The 19,492-nt window shown below is 44.2% G+C and overlaps 1 protein-coding gene across 9 annotated transcripts in view; it reads right to left on the reverse strand.

Moving 5' to 3' along the window:
* Window positions 1-252: 252 nt before the first annotated feature.
* Window positions 253-19,492, reverse strand: part of caskin1 (CASK interacting protein 1) — a 692,879-nt gene continuing 673,639 nt past the window's right edge. For 5 of the 9 annotated variants that reach the window (XM_072559873.1, XM_072559872.1, XM_072559870.1 and 2 more), the window contains 2 exons: window positions 6,415-6,796; window positions 254-1,942 (listed from right to left, as the gene is read on the reverse strand). In XM_072559873.1, coding sequence (XP_072415974.1) covers window positions 1,846-1,942; window positions 6,415-6,796 — 479 coding nt within the window. In that variant the 3' untranslated portion in view covers window positions 254-1,845. Of the gene's footprint in view, window positions 1,943-6,414; window positions 6,797-19,492 lie in introns of all 9 variants that reach the window. The other 4 variants (XM_072559871.1, XM_072559867.1, XM_072559865.1 and 1 more) reach the window with 1 other exon arrangement.

Consider the following 19,492-nt stretch of genomic DNA (forward strand, 5'->3'; position numbering starts at 1 on the left):
TCTAAGCTCTTAAATGAAACAATTCATGTGGAAAAAAAGAACTCTCGTGATTACAACAGATTCGACGAACCATTTAAGTGAATGGGAATGACCGCACTCTGACTGAATGAAGCTCAGCAATAGTTAGCCTTGAGCTGAAAATGTGTTGCTGGAAAAGCGCAGCAGGTCAGGCAGCATCCAAGGAGCAGGAGAATCGATGTTTCGGGCATAAAGAAGGGCTTATGCCCGAAACGTCGATTCTCCTGATCCTTGGATGCTGCCTGACCTGCTGCGCTTTTCCAGCAACACATTTTCAGCTCTGATCTCCAGCATCTGCAGTCCTCACTTTCTCCTCGAATAGTTAGCCTTGAGTCAAGGACTTTATTCTAACTGTATTGACAACCCCTGGTTTCATTCAGTCTCACTTTCGCCTTCTTTCATAAGGAGCTTTCAGAAAGTTTCGTCGACAATTTGTCAAGCCTCATTCTCTGTCACCAAAGCTTTAGCCTGTCAATCTGAAATTCAGTTATATTTTTTCATTGCAATGATTTGAAATGAGAATTAATATGCTTTATATTCACATGTTTAATTTGTACTATTCCTCCCCACTCTTCCTCCTCAACAAAAATCGAGTTCTAATCAAATAACACTATAGACAGGCAACAAACTCTCTTGCTCATTTGAATGCTGTCATTTCAGATTATTGCACCTTATTTTGTGATTTACTTGTATTCCTGAAGGTTCAGATTCACTGGTCACTGTTCAAAAGCCCTCTGGCACATCCCAATTGGTCATTATTCAATTGGGAAACTGGACCCTTAATAGTGGCCGTCCATTCCACTGTGGCAAGATTGGCAGTTGACTGTAATTACGCTCCCACAGGCTACATGGATGTTTTGCAACAGAAGAGACGATTCTGATCAGGAGTAGGAAATCTGACTGAACAGGTTTTGTCCCTGGGCTAGGGAGGCTACAGTGAAGCTACTCTTGCTGCCCTTTCTCCTGACACAGCTGCATGGAGCATACATCCACTAAATCATACTGTGGGCTCAATTCCTCCGCTAATGTGTCAACCTCTCCTTCGTCCTGAGCCAATCGAGTGTTGTTATATAAACATCGTACCTCCCTCTAACCCTGAATCGCAGAGTCACCTCTGCCAGTTGTAAAAGGTCAATGACCGAAAGTATTGGTTTGGTTGTTTTTTTCTCCCAGATGTGCTGAGCATATCTGGCATTGTTCTGTTTACAATCTCCACTCGACCACCGATTGACAAAACTACTAATCCTATTAAACACAAAACATAATAAAAAAGCAGCCAGCCCAAATTAGCCTCTTGTCATTGTCATTGCACTCGGGGGGGTTAAAAAACAACCTGAAATTTAATGTCACAATTTAACCATGTCCTTGTGTGTCATCTCCATCATCTGTGATGAATGTTTACAAACCTATCTTATTTCTCATGCTAACAGTGTACATATACATCTCACATTAACACCTTGTCAAAAAAATGTATTCTAAGAATTTAAAGATCCTTGTGTTTGCAGGATCTGAGATCGAATGTTATAGCAATTTAACCTTGCATCATCTCTGTCTGCTGCAGATCTTGAATCATTAGCAATTTCATTACTGTTTTGGTTGAAATGTGGTCTCAGTAAATTGAATCCTGCAGATCTTCATACAAGGAGATCCTGAGGTAATCGAATTGGGTTTTTTTGTTCTCGTTCAAATCGTACAAACGTAAAAGGAAAAAAGAAACGGATGGGTTCATAGAGGGGAATTGTGTCTGAGACTGGTCTGGATAGGATTTTAAAGATCACTGTGCCCACTTTGAGTCCTGAGGTTTTCTTGCCTTTCACTGCTTCGCCTTCATTCTAACATGGCATCCAGTTGGTCAGCCAAGTCATCAAACATGCTCCCGATGTCGTCTAGAATGCTGCCTGTGCTCTTAACTTCAGATGCAGCCCTGTGGAGAGAAAAACCATTACAGTTCATCTGTATGAGTAATTGAAAAATTGAAAGCCTATTTATTTAGTCAGCCGAGTCGTTGAGATATACTCCGTCTCAGTTATTACTTCAATATTTTTAAAATTTACTCCACTTTAGAGTCTGTCAAAAAGGCAGCAGGCATTTTTAGATGTGCCTATTTCTGCCATTGAGTGTTGAGATACAATATGGTAATCCACTTGTTCCTTTTAAATCAAATGCTTTCCTCATCAACGGCAGTAAGCTTTTATTTCCTCATCTGTTCCATTCCCCCACCTCCTCCATCTCTTGATTCCTTGCTAGAGCAGCAAACTGCCATCCACGTTTGCTTATTTATGTTTGTCTTTCACAGTATGCTGTTCATTTGCGGCAGTCATGAGAGAGAGAAGTTCAAGTCATTAGATAGGGGAGTGAATTCTTACTTCGCTTACTCCCCTCAACTCCCGCGGCCATGCCGTCAGACAAACCGATACCAAATGGGGCATCGAACTCCAAAGCTGAGCCCAGTTTGTGTTGCTTCGTTTGGTGAACAATAACTACTTATCAATCAGAATAAAAGCTGGATTCTGGAAATACAAAATAAAAACACGAAGTGCTGGAGAAACTTAGCAGGTTTGGAAGCATCTGTGGAGAGAGAAACAGAGTTAAGTTTTTGAGTCCGGTACAACTCTGCTTTGAAGAAGAGTCATATAGTCTCAAAACATTAATTCTATTTCTGTGTCCAGAGATGCAGTCTGACCTGTTGAGCTTCTGTAGCATTCCCTGTGTCTGTTTCTCAATTAGGATTAAATTCCAACTTCTTGTCGAATTCCAGTTTTCATTGCCCCACCATTTATAGCCCTATCCTGAACTCTGGAATTCCCACCTGTGTGCACGGATGAGACAGAGGCAGCAATGAAGGGAGATTAAATTGAATGGCGCAGTTGTAATTTTTATTGTGTTTGAGGAGGTGAATGAGTGGGGGTTAGTGGTGTGGCATACAGCAGGTGAGGGAAGATGCTGCAGGAAATAGTGAGACCAACAGAGTTTCAGCCTTGGTGCGAGGTGGGTACAATAGCAGAGATACAGTCAGTGGGAAATATCAGAGAAAAGACTTTCATTAGTGGAGTGGAGAAGACCAATGACCTTCTTTAAGGTTGACACGGTGGCTCAATGGTTAATGCTGCTGCCTCATAACATTAGGGACCCAGGTTTGATTCCACCCTCAGTGACTGTGTGGAGTTTGCACATTCTCCCTGTATCTGCGTGGGCTTCCCCCGGGTGTCCTTGTTTCCTCCCACAATCCAAAGTAGTGCCGGTTATGTGGATTAGCCATGCTAAACTGCCCATAGAGTCCAGGATTTGTGCAGGCTGGGTGCATGGGAAATGCAGAGTTACAGGGATAGGGGTTGGGTCTAGGTGAGTTGCTCTTCAGAGGGTCAGTGTGGACCCGATGGGCCAAATGGCCCCGTTTCCACACTTTAGGGATTCTATGACTTTTTCAACAGTGCTGGACGTTCCTCCAGATGGCTGAGACTACATTGGTTGTGGGTGGAGACTAGACTGGCACGCTCTGGTATTTCAGGTGGCACAGGTAAGGCAGTCTGGGCACTATCCTATCTAGAGGGTTAAGGAGATGCGTTTGGAAGGAGGTGGGCAAGAAATTGTGCTACCTCTCGTAATGAAAAGCCCTTCAGAAAGCATTATACAACTTGTATTTAACCAAATTTTTAAAAAAGACATTCAGCCCAATATTTCTACATTTGGGGAGAAATTAAAAGAAAGCTCCTTAGGATAGTTACCAGGAAATCTCTGAAGGAATTCAGGAGAAAGGTGTTTACTCAGTGAGTGATGGGAATGTGGAACTCCCTACAACAGGGAGAGATCGATGTGCACAGTACAAAGACACATTTAAAGAGAGACGAAACAAGCAGCTGAGGGAGGAGCCAATGGAGGGTCACACTGACAGAGGAGGATGAGGAGAAGTGGGCATCAGATTAAGATCAAAATAGATACCAGCAAAGACTGTTTTAGTTGAATTGTCTGTATCCACTTGTGAAATCCTCTGTACATTATGTAATGTCTGTACTGCTCTGTTACATGGAAACAAACATCTCTTCAACTCAACCAGTTCTTGTACTCCAGTTTCTCCCTTACGTTTCTAATAATCATCGCCCAAATTGTGGGAAAGCAGGATGTTTTGGCGGGAAATGATCAGCACAGATGTGATGGACCAAATGGCTTTCTATCCTGTAATGTTCTCCGATTCCTTTGTCAGCTGTGCAGGAACAAACACATCTGCAACTTAGAGGGTCCTAACCCCAATCTCCAAAGACCAGCTGAATCAGTGCATCTTATTTTGCAGCTCTCCCTTCCTGTTGCTCAAACCTGCTGCTGAATCTTGTGCCCGTTCCTGTGGTGAGATGTGTAGCTGGAAGGGAAGGGTGTCCAGGCTGAGATTACCTATGGATGACCCTGCCACCCTTTCGGGCCTCAATTGGCAAATTAGGGAAGACCCTCATCCCACTGCCCACTAGTACTAACCCAACCCAGACTCCATAATAGACCCTCTTGAGAGTGACTGATTGGCTCGGGAGTCTTTTATTTTGAATAAAGGAGGTTGAGGCCATGTTCAGTTGAAGTCATTGAGCCATATAGCACAGACAAGGCACTTTGGCCCATCATGTCTGTGCTGACCTACCTACATTAATCCCACTTTCCAGCACTTGGCCCATTAGGGAGCTCAAAACTATAGGACATAGGTTTAAGGTGAGAGGAGAAAGATTGAAAAGGACCTTTTTACACAGAGGGTGGTGCGTGTATGGAATGAACTGCAAGAGGAAGTGGTAGAGGTGGGTACAATTACAACATTTGGATAGATACATGAATAGGAAAGGTTTTGAGAGATATGGACCAAACGCAGGCAGATGGGGCTGCTTCAGTTTGGGAACCCTGGTTGGCATGGACCATTTGGACTAGAAGGTCTGTTTCTATGCTGTTTGACTCCATGACTCAGGAGGGGCATGGATAGGATGACTAGGCAAGGTCTTTTCCCTGGGGCAGGAGAGTCCAAAACTAGAGGGCATAGGTTTAAGGCGAAGGAGAAAGATTTGACAGGGACCTAAGAGACAATGTTTTCACACAGAGGGTGGTGCGTGTATGGAACGAGGTGGTGGAGACTAGTACAATTACAACATTTACATCTAGATGGGTATTTGAATAGGAATGGTTTGGAGGAATACAGGCCGGGTGCTGGACCGAGTGTAGAATATCTGGTCAGCGTGGACGGATTGGACTGAAGAGTCTGTTTCTGAGCTGTATGACTCTATGGCTGTCATTATTCTGTACTCATTCACATAACGTTTTAAAGATTGTGAGGTTTCCCACTTCCACCACCTTCCCAAGCAGGGTACTCCTGATTCCAACCACCCTCTGGGTGGAAAAGCAATTCCTCAAATCCCCGCAAAACCTCCCACCTTACACTTTCAAATTACTGCCCCACATTACTGACTCTTAATCTAAGGGGAGGAGCTGCTTCTTATCTACTCTGTACATGCCCTCGTAATCTGACACACCTCAGTCACATCCGCCTTCAGCCTCCTCTGCTCAAAGGGAAACTACCCAGGCTCACTCTGTGCCAAAAGTATATCCAGCCCTGGCAACATTCTGGTAGATCTCAGTCTGCACTCCTCCAGTGCAACCACATTTTTAGAGAGTACAAGAGTATACAATTCTGAGAGCTCTAGACAGAGTGGATAAGGAGACCTCGCTAGAGAGGACGATAAACAGTAAGCATAGAGGACGAGGCGTCATTTTTACTTAGTCAGTAGAGGGGTTGGGGAATTTGGATGCCTTAAGAATTGTCGAATCCCTAGAGTGTTGAAACAGGCCCTTCAGCCCAATAAGTCCACATCAACCCTCTGAAGAATAGCCCACTCTGACCCATTCCCCTCCCCTATATTTACCCCTGACTAATGCAACTAACCTGCACATCCCTGAACACTATGGGTAATTTAGCATGGCCAATTCACCTGACCTGCATATCTTTGGACTGTGGGAGGAAACCAGAGCACCCAGAGGAAACCCACACAGACACAGGGAGAATGTGCAAACTCCACACAGACAAACACTCGAGGTTGTAATCGAACCTGGGTCCCTAGTGCTGTGAGGCAGCAGTGCTAACCACTGTGCCGCTTAAAGGGCGGGAGAAATACTTATAGCATTTAAGAAGAAATCAGATCTGCTCTTGAAATGCTATAAACTACAGGGGTTACAGACCTGAGGGCTGGAAAGTGGGGTCAGATGGTGTGGGTTCCTGTTGGCCAGCACACACACACACACTATGAGCTAAATGACCTCCGTCTGTGCTGCCCATGCCTATGGTTCTTTGCCCACCTTAACCATGAGGCAAACCCAGGCACTGTCAGCCTCAGTTTGTCACGCGCATGACCGAAGCTACACCGAGCGACTTACTCTACTTGTTGCCCCTCGTCGTGTTTGATCTTCTCCTCCACGGCCTGTAGAGCTGCTGCCAGTGAGGCGCTGGTCTCTTCCAGCTTCAGTTGTGCTACTTCAGTGGTGGCCATCTCAGTGGAAGAGCCAGCTATCGAGGACCTGGGTGGCTTGACCGGGACTTGCTGGGGCTGGGCACCGGCGATGGGTTTAGCTGGACTCGAACACAGGGACGGCGGTGTGCTTGCTGCTTTGATGGTCGGCTGCTTGGCAGGAGAAGGGACAGGAGTGGGGCCTGCACTCAGGGACTGCAGAATGGTGTGGGGTTTGATGGGTTTGGGTGGGGTCAGGGGGGGAGGTAGGATTGGTTTCGGGGACACAGGGGGTGGGGCACGTTTCACTTCTGGGTAAAGAAAATGATGGAGAGAAATATTCATGTTAAGAAAACCAGCAATAGACACTGATTACATTTGAGCGTAGCTGAATAACTGGGCCTGAACAAGACACTGCCAGGCAGCTTGAGGGTTAGCACTGAAGAAACTACCCTCATGTGCTGTTTCACAACATATGACACCGTCCCCTTCATACTGACTCTATAAGCCCCTCCAAGCCACTCATGAATTCTGGGTTATCCAAGATGGAGGACAGGAAAAATTTCTGCCTGTAACGGCTGCTCCTTTTTTTGAGGTATTTTAGGTGCTGGAGGTGATTCCCTCAAATTCTAGGAGCTGCAATTACTGTTTCATATGCTGTTGCATTGTTTTGGAACTTTCGAAAAAAAAGTCAAAACAACAGCAGTTTTAAAAAGGAGAGGGACAGACAAAGGAAGCACATGGTGAGGTCAGTGCAGTAGAGAGAGAGAGAGAGAGAGAGAGAGAGAGAGAAAGAGAAAGAAGCTGACACCAGAGAGAACCTGCACAGTTACTATCTTTGCTGTTTGAACTCATGTATCGCTAGAGTGCGTCTGGGAAAATTAACAAACAGTGAAATTCATAACTGATCTTGGTGGAACTGTTTGAGCAAAGTTCACAGCACAGAATCAGATAAGTTAATCGTTGTTTTAAGTTACCTACAGAGAATCTGCAGTAGTGAGCAGAGTGGGTTCTTTGTTGATTATATGTTTTTTGAGATATGTCTCTTGACTAAACTTAAAATATAAGCCGTAACTATTAATCTAACCTGGAGGACTGTTTTGTAGAGGAATAAGACGGTATTATTTTCTGGGTCTGTAGATTGTGAAGGAGCAAAAATGCCCTTTAGTAGAGTGATATGTACTTCTTGTCAGATGTGGGAGGTTAAAGAGAGTTTAAGGGTTATTGTGGATTATATCTGCAATAAATGCTGTTGGTCGCAAATCTTATCAGATCAAATGGATCGGTTGGAGACACAATTAGAAGCAATGAGGAATTTGCAACAGCAATAGTATGTGATGGATGGGGGGAAAAGTCTCAGAAACAGTCACATAGATGGGCTAACTCCAGGAAAGGTAAGAGAGGTAGGCAGCTAGTGCAGGTGTGTTCTGTGGCTATACCCATTTCAAACAGGTATGCTGTTTTGGAAAATGTAGGGGGTGATGGATTCTCAGGGGAACGTAGCACGAACAGCCAAGTTTCTGGTATTGAGACTGGCTCTAATGCAACGAGGGGTACATCGGCTTCCAAGAGATCAATTGTGTTAGGGGACTCTCTAGTCTGAAGTACAGACAGACGTTTCTGTAGCCAGTAGCGAAAAATCAGAATGGTGTGTTGCTTCTCTGGTGCCAGGATCAAGGATGTCTCAGAGAAGGTGCAGAATGTTCTCAAGGGGGAGAGGGGCCAGCAAGAGGTCAGTGTACACATTGGAACCAATGACATAGGAAGGGAAAGGGTTGAGATTCTGAAGGGAGATTACAGAGAGTTAGGCAGGAATTTAAAAAGGAGATTCTCGAGAGTAGTAATATCTGGATTATTCCCGGTGCTGCGAGTTAGTGAGGGCAGGAATAGGAGGATAGAGCAGATGAACGCATGGCTGAGGAGCTGGTGTATGGGAGAAGGATTCACACTTTTGGATCATTGGAATCTCTTTTGGGATAGAAGTGACCTGTACAAGAAGGACGGATAGCACCTAAATTGGAAGGGGACTAATATACTGACAGGGAGATTTGCTAGAGCTGCTCAGGAGGATTTAAACTCGTAAGGTGGGAGGGGTGGGACCCAGGGAGATAGTGAGGAAAGAGATCAATCTGAGACTGGTATAGTTGAGAACAGAGGCAAGTCAAACCGTCAGGGCAGGAGGGACAAGGTAGGACTAATAAATTAAACTGCATTTATTTCAATGCAAGGGGTGGGTCTAACAGGGAAGGCAGATGAACTCAGGGCATGGTTAGGAACATGGGACTGGGATATCATAGCAATTACAGAAACATGGCTCAGAGATGGGCAGGACTGGCAGCTTAATGTTCAAGGATACAAATGCTACAGGAAGGATAGAGAGGGAGGCAAAAGAGGAGGGGAGTGGCATTTTTGATAAGGGATAGCATTACAGCTGTGCTGAGGGAGGATATTCCCGGAAATACATCCAGGGAAGTTATTTGAATGAACTGAGAAATAAGAAAGGGATGATAACCTTATTGGGATTGTATTGTAGACGCCCTAATAGTCAGAGGGAAATTGAGAAACAAACTGTAAGGAGATCTCAGCTATCTGTAAGAATAATAGAGTGGTTATGGTAGGGGATTTTAACTTTCCAAACATAGACTGGGACTGCCATAGTGTTAAAGGTTTAGATGGAGAGGAATTTGTTAAGTCTGTGCAAGAAAATTTTCTGATTCAGTATGTGGATGTACCTACTAGAGAAGGTGCAAAACTTGACCTACTCTTGGGAAATAAGGCAGGGCAGGTGACTGAGGTGTCAGTGGGGGAGCACTTTGAGGCCAGTGACCATAATTCTATTAGATTTAAAATAGTGATGTAAAAGGATAGACCAGATCTAAAAGTTGAAGTTCTAAATTGGAGAAAGGCTAATTTTAACGGTATTAGGCAAGAACTTTCAAAAGCTGATTGGGGGCAGATATTCGCAGGTAAAGGGACGGCTGGAATGAGATAACGAGAATCCAGAGAAAGTATATTCCTGTTAGGGTGAAAGAAAAGGTTGGTAGGTATAGGGAATGCTGGATGACTAAAGAAATTGAGGGTTTGGTTAAGAAAAAGAAGGAAGCATATGTAAGGTATAGACAAGATAGAGTGAGTGAATCCTTAGAAGAGTATAAAGGCAGTTGGAGTATACTTAAGAGGGAAATCAGGAGGGCAAAAAGGGGACATGAGATAGCTTTGGCAAATAGAATTAAGGAGAATCCAAGGGGTTTTTACAAATACATTAAGGACAAAAGGTTAACTAGGGAGAGAATAGGGCCCCTCAAAGATCAGCCCCTCAAAGGCGGCCTTTGTGTGGAGCCGCAGGAGATGGGGGAGATACTAAATGAGTATTTTGCATCAGTATTTACTGTCCAAAAGGATATGGAAGTTATAGAATGTAGGGAAATAAATGGTGACATCTTGAAAAATGTCCATATTACAGAGGAGGAAGTGCTGGATGTCCTGAAACACATAAAAGTGAATAAATCCCCAGGACCTGATCAGGTGTACCCTAGAACTCTGTGGGAAGTGATTGCTGGGCCCATTGCTGAGATATTTGTATCATTGGTAGTCACAGGTGAGGTGCCGGAAGACTGGAGGTTGGCTAAGAGGGTGGTAAGGACAAGCCAGGGAACTATAGACCAGTGAGCCTGACGTCGATGGGCAAGTTGTTGGAGGGAATCCTGAGGAACGGGATGTAAATGTATTTGGAAAGGCAAGGACTGATTCGGGATAGTCAACATGGCTTTGTGCGTGGGAAATCATGTCTCACAAACTTGATTGAGTTTTTCGAAGAAGTAACAAAGAGGATTGATGAGGGCAGAGCAGTAATGTGATCTATGTGGACTTCAGTAAGGCATTCGACAAGGTTCCCCATGGGAGATTGGTTAGCAAGGTTAGATCTCACGGACTACAAGGAGAACTAACCATTTGGATACAGAACTGGCTCAAAGGTAGAAGACAGAGGGTGGTGGTGGAGGGTTTTTTTTCAGACTGGAGGTCTGTGGCCAATGGAGTGCCACAAGGATCGGTGATGGGTCCACTACTTTTTGTCATTTACATAAATGATTTGGATGTGAGCATATGAAGTACAGTTAGTAAGTTTGCAGATGACACCAAAACTGGAGGTGTAGTGGACAGTGAAGAAGGTTATCTCAGATTACAACAGGATCTTGATCAGATGGGCCAATGGGCTGAGAAGTGGCAGATGGAGTTTAATTCAGATCAATGTAAGGTGCTGCAGTTTGGGAAAGCCACTTATACACTTAATGGTAAGGTCCTGAGGAGTGTTGCTGAACAAAGAGACCTTGGAATGCAGGTTCATAGCTCCTTGAAAGTGGAGTCACAAGTAAATAGGATAGTGAAGGTGTTTGGTATGCTTTCCTTTATTGGTCAGAGTATTGAGTACAGGAGTTGGGAGGCCATGTTGCGGCTGTACAGGACATTGGTTAAGCTACTATTGGAATATTGCGTGCAATTCTGGTCTCCTTCCTATCGGAAAGATGTTGTGAAACTTGAAAGGGTTCAGAAAAGATTTACAAGGGTGTTGCCAGGGTTGGAGGATTTGAGCTATAGGGAGAGGCTGAACAGGCTGGGGCTGTTTTCCCTGAAGCATCTGACCCAAAACCATCCGGGCACAAGGTTGTGGGTTCAAATCTTATACCAGAGACTTCAACACTAAAGCAAGGCAGACCACTCCAATGCAGCACTGAGGGTGAGCTGCATTGTCAGATTTTCCATTTCCAGCTCAGGCCTTGAATCAAGTCTGTGATTGCCATTCAAGTAGATGTAAAGGGTCCCCATTTTGAAGAAAAGCAGGAGAGTTCTCTCTGGTGTCTGTGTCAATACTTAACCCTCAGCAAACACATCACAAAAACTGATGATCTGATTATTAATGCATGACACCAGCGAACACATAGTTTAACATTTGTTCCCATTCATTTGTGGATTGGGGTGTCACTGGCTATGTCAGCATTTATTGCCCATCCCAGAGGGCAAATAAGAGTCAACCCCATTGCTGTGGATCTTATAGCATTCCCAACGACCTTCACCGTGCCGCCCCTCCCCCCAGCCCCACCCCACCCTCCCATTTCTCTCTCAGCCTCCTAGGGCACCCCTACATTCCTGATGAAGAGCTTATGCTTGAAACGTCAACTCTCCTGTTCCTTGGATGTTGCCTGACCGACTGTGCTTTTCCAGCACCACACTCTTCGACTGTGGATCTGGAGTCAACATTAAAGGATGTGAGTGAACCAGTTGGGTTTTTCCAACAATCAACAGTGGTTTCATGGTCATCATTATACTTGTAATGTCAATTTTTTATTGAATTTAAATTCTATGTAGCAGGAATGTGAACCCAAGTCCCTGGGACATTACCTGGGTCTCTGGATTAGCAGTCCAGTGATGATACCATTAGGCCATTGCCTTCCTCTAATTGGCTGCAACATGCTTTGGGGCATCCTATAGTTGTGAAAGATGCTATTTCAATGCAAGTTCTTACTTCCCTTTCTCTACTGGCACTTTGGTACCATGAAGGACTCTCTTTTTCAACCCGTCCCTTGCCTGAGGTTTGCTGGCCCTCAGGCTAAATTGCCACCAGTCACTTCTCTCTAATGACAGCAGCCTCTGTGGTCTGGTAAGACTATAGCGACACAACAACAACAACTGCCAGGGGCTGTGAACTCTTGCCTTCACAATTTGATTTCCTTTCCCTCAGGGGACTCAGCACGGAACCTCACATTTCATGACCTCGGATGGATATAAAGGCCTATCATATATCTAAAAAAACACCCCAAATTAGAAAACATATAGCTTATTCTTTCAAACATGTGGGTGTTGAGTGCTGTGCTAAGCTGACTGAAAAGAGGAGTTAAGGCTTGGGGCAGATTAGATGTGATCTTGGGGACGAAGGATGAGGAGCTGAATTGCCAACTCCTGTTCTATTTCTTACATTCTTCCTAATTTGTGGGAGTCTTAGGTTAAAAAACCATCATGTTTCCCTACAAAGGTTAGTGTCAGATTAACGTAAGTGCATTCTCTCTAAAATTTACCTAGACATGAGCATAATCGACTTTCTGAAGGCAGACCACACCATTACTATATTGCACTGTGATGATTAAATGGCCAAAGGTCAAAACATGCTTCTTTGAGCAGAGAAATACAATTGTTACTCTAGTCATCCCTTGACAGGTTCATATTGTATACCTGCCCCCCGGTCTGCACTTTGAAGATGATCGCTGACCTTTTACATTAACCAGTGGTGGTTACAGAGGTCAACAGTTCTATAGATCCCTTCAGAGAAATGTCAACCATGTTAGTGTGCAACTGGAGTCACACGCCCCTGAAAGATGACCGTTTCCCATCCATCATGGATGTGACTGATAGTAGAAAATGGGAATAAATGTCACCATACAGCCCATCGAGTGTGGTTCACAATTCAATATGATCATAGCTGCTCCTCTAAATCAATGCTATATGGCCACTCTCTCTCAAACCTTTGACATCAAGATCATCAAGGGCACTGAAGCCTGGTGACTCTTTGTGAGCTCTCTACAGCATATCTTATTCTTACACATCTTACAATCGTTTTGCACTTTTAAAACTCAATTCTAAGTCTGTAAAAACTACTAACAATATTCTCTCTGTAACATTGCATTCTTAACTCTGTTACCCTAATGCACTCTGTAGGGTATAGAACATAGAACATAGAAAAGTACAGCACAGAACAGGCCCTTCGGCCCATGATGTTGTGCCAAAGATTGCTCCTAATCTAAAACAAAATAACCTAACCTACACATCCCTCAATTCACTGCTGTCCATGTGCATATCCAGCAGTCACTTAAATGTCCCTAATGACTCTGCTTCCACCACCACCGCTGGCAACACATTCCATGCATTCACAACTCTCTGCGTAAGGAACCTAGCTCTGACGTCTCCTCCATACCTTCCTCTTAATATCTTAAAACTATGACCCCTCATGCCAGTCAATCCTGCCCTGGGGAAAAGTCTCTGGCTATTGATTCTATCCATGCCTCGATGAGGTCACCTCTCTTTCTCCTTCTCTCCAGAGAGAAAAGTCAGAGCTTAGTCAACCTCTTTTTATAAGACATGCCCTCCAGTCCAGCATCCTGGTAAACCTTCTTTGCACCTTCTGCAAAGCCTCCATATCTTTCCTATAATAGGGTGACCAGAACTGGACACAATATTCCAAGCGTGGTCTCAGAGCTGCAGCAAGACCTCGCAGCTCTTCAACTCGATCCCCCTGTTAATGAAAGCCAAAACACCATATGCTTTCTTAACAACCCTATCCACTTGGGTGGCAACTTTGAGGGATCTATGCACTTGAACACCAAGATCCCTCTGTTCCTCTACACTGCCAAGAATCCTGCCTTTCATCCTATATTCAGCATTCAAGTTCGACCTTCCAAAATGCATCACTTCGCCTTTATCCAGGTTAAACTCCAACTGCCATTTGTCAGCCCAGCTCTGCATCCTGTCTATGTCACACTGAAGCCTACAATAGCCCTCGATATATCAACGACACCTCCAACCTATGTGTCATCGGCAAATTTACTAACCCACCCCTTAACCTCCTCATCCAAGTCATTTAAAAAAACTACAAAGAGCAGAGTCCCAAGAACAGAGCCCTGCGGGACACCACTCACCACTGACCTCCAGGCAGAATATTTTCCATCTACAACCACTCTCTGCCTTCTGTCAGCCAGCCAATTTTGAATCCAGATAGCCAAATCTCCCTGTATCCCATACCTCCTGACTTTATGAATGAGCCTACCGTGGGGAACCTTATCAAATGCCTTGCTGAAGTCCATATACACCACATCCACTGATCAACTTTGTCGACCTGTCTCATCACTTCCTCAAGGAACTCAATAAGATTTGTGAGGCATGACCTGCCCCTCACAAAGCCACGCTGACTGCCTTTAATCACGTTATGCTTTCCCAAATAGTCATAAACCCTATCCCTCAGAATTCTTTCAAAAACCTTGCTGACCACAAACGTAAGACTGACTGGTCTGTAATTGCCAGGGATTTCCCTATTCCCCTTCTTGAAAAGTGGAATAACATTTGCCTCCCTCCAATCTTCTGGTATCTCCCACGGAGAGTGAGGAAGCAAAGATCTTCGCCAGCGGCTTATCTACTTCCTTTCTCACTTCCCGGTGCAACCTAGGATAAATCTGGTCTGGCCCTGGGGACTTAACAATCTTAACGTTTGCCAAAATTTCCAGCACATCAACCTCATCAATCTTGATCTGGTCAAGCCTGTTTCCCAACTCCTCAAAATTCTCATTCACAACAAGGTCCCTTTCTCTAGTGAAAACCGAAGTGAGGAACTCATTTAGGGATTCCCCTATCTGCTCAGACTCCACACACAAGTTCCCAACATTATCTCTGATCGGCCCTACCTTCTCCCTGGTTATTCTCTTATTCCCTAATCCTTCTTGCCAAACATTTTTCGTGCCCCCTCCTGGCTCTCCTCAGTCCATTTTTGAGCTCTTTTCTAGTAGGCCTATAATCCTCTAAAGCTGTGCTAGATCGATGCTTCCTCCACATTACGTAAGCTGCCTTCTTTCTTTTGATGAGAAGCTCCTCTGTTCTCTTCATCCAAGGCTCCTTAATCTTACCCCTTCTTGCCCGTCTCAGAGGAACAAATTGTGCATCACTCGCAACACCTGCTCCTTAAATAGTCTCCACATGTCTGCTGTGCCCTTTCTGTGGAACAATTGCTCCCAATCTGTACTTCCCAACACCTGTCTGATAGCGTCATAATTTCCTTTTCCCCAATTAAATATCTTCCTTTGGTAACCGCTCCTTTCCCTTTCCAAGGCTATGGTAAATGTGAGGCAGTTGTGGTCACTGTCACCAAAGTGTTCTCTCACCGCGAGATCTGACACCTGTCCTGGCTCATTGCCGAGCACCAAATCCAAAATGGTCTTTCCCCTCGTTGGTCTCTCTCCTTACTGAGTAAGGAAACCCTCCTGAACACACCTGACAAAAACAGCTCCATCCAACCATCTGCACTAAGGAGGTTCCAGTCAATATTGGAGAAGTTGAAATCACCCATAACAACAACCCTGCTACTTCTACATTTTTCCAAAATTTGCCGGCCTCTGAGTTCTTCAATCTCCCTCAGGTATGATCTGCCTGTACAGCATGCAAAACAAAATGTTTCACTCTACCCAGGTACATCAAAGACCTCTTTAGTGTCTAGAAAATTATTTCTCTCTTAAACATATTCAGTGATTTGGCCTCTGTGACAAATGTATCACTTTTTGGCTCTGGAGACCAAAATGGAATGAGTTAGGGTTTATTTAATCCAACAGCTTCACAGTCCCTTATAAATGAAAGAAGTCCTCAAACTGTTCCAGTGGGATATAACCCCATTAACTTTGCTATTCCAATGACATAACCACTAGTAAATTCATCATAGTCTCAGATCTGATAGAGAGATGTGACTGGTGATTAGCTTAACCTGAGGGTCACCACACTCAGCTGAAGGATAAGATTGAGAAGGCTGCACTTTTATGGTGACCTCAGCTGGTGTGCAAATGGAACTTGTGCTGTAGGGCAATGGATGACAAGCCAATCATCCAGGGCAACTAGGTTACCAATCCTAAGCCAAGTTAGCTGGACAGTTGGCTTACAATGCCAAGTGACGCTAACAGCGTGGGTTCAATTCCCACACTGGCTGAGGTTACCATGAAGGACTGTCCTTGTGGACCTCTCCCCTCGCCTGAAATGTGGTGACCCTCAGGTTAGACCACCACCAGTCATCTCTCCCTCTGATGAGAGAGCAGCTCTACAGTCCTCTGAGATTATGGTGACTTTATGTACCCTTGCACCATGTTACTGCTGAACCAAGTGAGCACTAACACTGGATACCAAGCACATTAGGAACTAACCCATCTAAAATATTAGCTATTTTATCATACCTTATTTATTTCGCAATTCAAAACGTGTTTTTTTTTGGAATGGCAGTGTAAATTTAAAAGGAAGATCTTCTATAATTACTGCATGCCTTTTGTGTGTTGGCTTGGCTTGTTAAAACTGAAAAAGCATGCAAAACGTGGAGATGGAATAGTAAATTATTGTAGAACAAAATGATCTCACAACAAAATACTATTTGATTTGGTGAGATTTAATTTGTTAATGCTACAGTGTCTGCTGATAGCTAAATAAACACGCAAAGAAAATGCCAGGCTCCGAACTTGACATGAGAGATATTCCTGTGTTCAAAATGACATTGCTGTTGGTGAGATGGAGGTGCCAAAGTCGGACTGGGGCGGACAAGGTCAGAAGTCACACAATGCCAGGTTATAGTCCAATAGGTTTATTTGAAATCACAAGCCTTGGTAGCAATGCTCTGAAAGCTCATGATTTCAAATAAATCTGTTGGACTATAAAGCTGGTGTCTCATGACTTCTGACACTGCTGTTATGTCATCAATATCTTGTTTCTTTTTAAAGGAAGGATTAATTTCTGGGTAAAACGAACCTACCCTCTACTTAGGATGAATTTAATAGAAAAAAATAGAATAGAATAGAATAGAAAAATACAGCGCAGTACAGGCCCTTCGGCCCTCGATGTTGCGCCGACCGAAGCCTACCTAACCTACACTAGCCCAATAACCTCCATATGCTTGTCCAATGCCCGCTTAAATGACCATAAAGAGGGAGAGTCCACCACTGCTACTGGCAGGGCATTCCATGAACTCACAACCCGCTGAGTAAAAAATCTACCCCTAACATCTGTCCTATACCTACCACCCCTTAATTTAAAGCTGTGTCCCCTAGTAAGAGCTGACTTCATCAGCGGAAAAAGGTTCTCACTGTCAACCCTATCTAAACCCCTAATCATCTTGTACACCTCTATCAAATCTCCCCTAAACCTTCTTTTCTCCAATGAGAAAAGCCCCAAGTGCCTCAGCCTTTCCTCATACGATCTTCCTACCATGCCAGGCAACATCCTGGTAAACCTCCTCTGCACCCGTTCCAATGCCTCCACATCCTTCCTATAATATGGCGACCAAAACTGCACACAATACCCCAGATGAGGCCGCACCAGAGTCTTATACAACTGCAACATGACCTCAGGACTCCGGAACTCAATTCCTCTACCAATAAAGCCCAGTACACCATATGCCTTCTTCACAGCACTATTTACCTGGGTGGCAACTTTCAAAGATCCGTGTACATGGACACCAAGATCCCTCTGCTCATCCACACTACCAAGTAGTCTACCATTAGCCCAGTAATCCATCTTCTTGTTACTCCTACCAAAGTGAATGACTTCACACTTAGCTACATTGAATTCCATTTGCCACCTTACTGCCCAGCTCTGCAACTTATCTATATCCCGCTGTAACCTGCCACATCCTTCTTCGCTGTCCACAATTCCACCAACTTTCGTATCATCTGCAAACTTCCTCACCCAGCCTTCAAGCCCCTCCTCCAGGTCATTTGTAAAAATGACAAACAGCAATGGTCCCAAAACAGATCCTTGTGGAACACTGCTAGTAACTGCGCTCCAAGATGAACCTATACCATCAACTACTACCCTCTGTCTCCTTCCAGCCAGCCAATTCCTAATCCAAACCTCTAATGCACCCTCAATGCCATACCTCCGTAATTTTTGCAGTAGCCTACCATGGGGTACCTTATCGAACGCCTTGCTAAAATCCATATACACCACATCTACTGCTTTACCCTCGTCCACTTCCTTGGTCACCTTCTCAAAGAATTCAATAAGGTTTGTGAGGCACAACCTGCCCTTCACAAAACCATGCTGACTATCCTTGATCACATTATTCCTATCCAGATGTTCATAAATCCTATCCCTTACAATTCTCTCTAAGACTTTGCCCACAACAGAAGTGAGACTCACTGGCCTATAGTTACTCGGGCTATCCCTGCTCCCCTTCTTGAACAAGGGGACCACATTCGCTATCCTCCAGTCTTCTGGCACTATTCCCGTAGACAACGACGACATAAAAATCAAGGCCAATGGCTCCGCTATCTCCTCCCTAGCTTCCCAGAGGATCCTAGGATAAATGCCATCAGGCCCAGGGGACTTATCTATTTTCATCCTTTCCAGAATTTCCAACACCTCTTCCCTACATACCTCAAAGCCGTCCATTCTAATTAATTGTGACTCAGTATTCACATCGGCAACAATTTGCCCGCAGTTGCCCAATTCCAACTTTAAACCTTACAGATTGGAGGTCGCAATTGATAGGTTTGTTTTCCTAACAGTGACCAAAGATTTTGCACGTACCCTTTAAGAAACTCTTTAAAACCTACCTCTTTGATCTAGCTTTTGTTTACCTACCCATTACCTCCTTTTGTGGATGGGAGTGAAATTGCCCATGTTTTTGCTCATTTGGGTTAATATTTCCCTTTTTGTGGCTTGGTTTTATTGTGCCTCTGAAAGGGCCTTGGGAAGTTCCATCACTTGTTGTTCTGCGTACCAAAGCAACATGCACTTCCCAGCATGCCTCTTGTCACTCTTACAGGTTAAGCTGCCCTCTTTCAGAAACTTGCGCGATTTTGTCAGTGAAAACTCATGAATGAAAACAGTAATCATGGGACATTGTTGATGGTCACCTTGGATAATTGTATCTACCAGTGGTTCCGATGTGTGTGGGAAAACTGGCAAAAGAGTAATTAATTTCACAGGAATATTTTAAATGTTATCACATTCTCCATCCTAACACTCATTAAACAGATTCAATTGGCTGATCTGACTGCATTCCTCAAATTCATACTACTACCTACCCTCAATAACCTTTCATCCCTTTGCTTAATAAAAATTCAAATACATTTGCCTTAAAATTGTCTGGAACCATTCTGGGAAATCTATTCTACAAACTCTCAAGGATTTCATATCCTTCCTAAAGGCTGGAGTTCAGAACGAGACCCAATTTACCAATCGTTGGCTAACCAAAGCTTTGACTTCAGCATAACATCCCT

Source organism: Chiloscyllium punctatum, chromosome 40, assembly GCF_047496795.1.
Source record: "Chiloscyllium punctatum isolate Juve2018m chromosome 40, sChiPun1.3, whole genome shotgun sequence".
Taxonomy (NCBI): domain Eukaryota; kingdom Metazoa; phylum Chordata; class Chondrichthyes; order Orectolobiformes; family Hemiscylliidae; genus Chiloscyllium; species Chiloscyllium punctatum.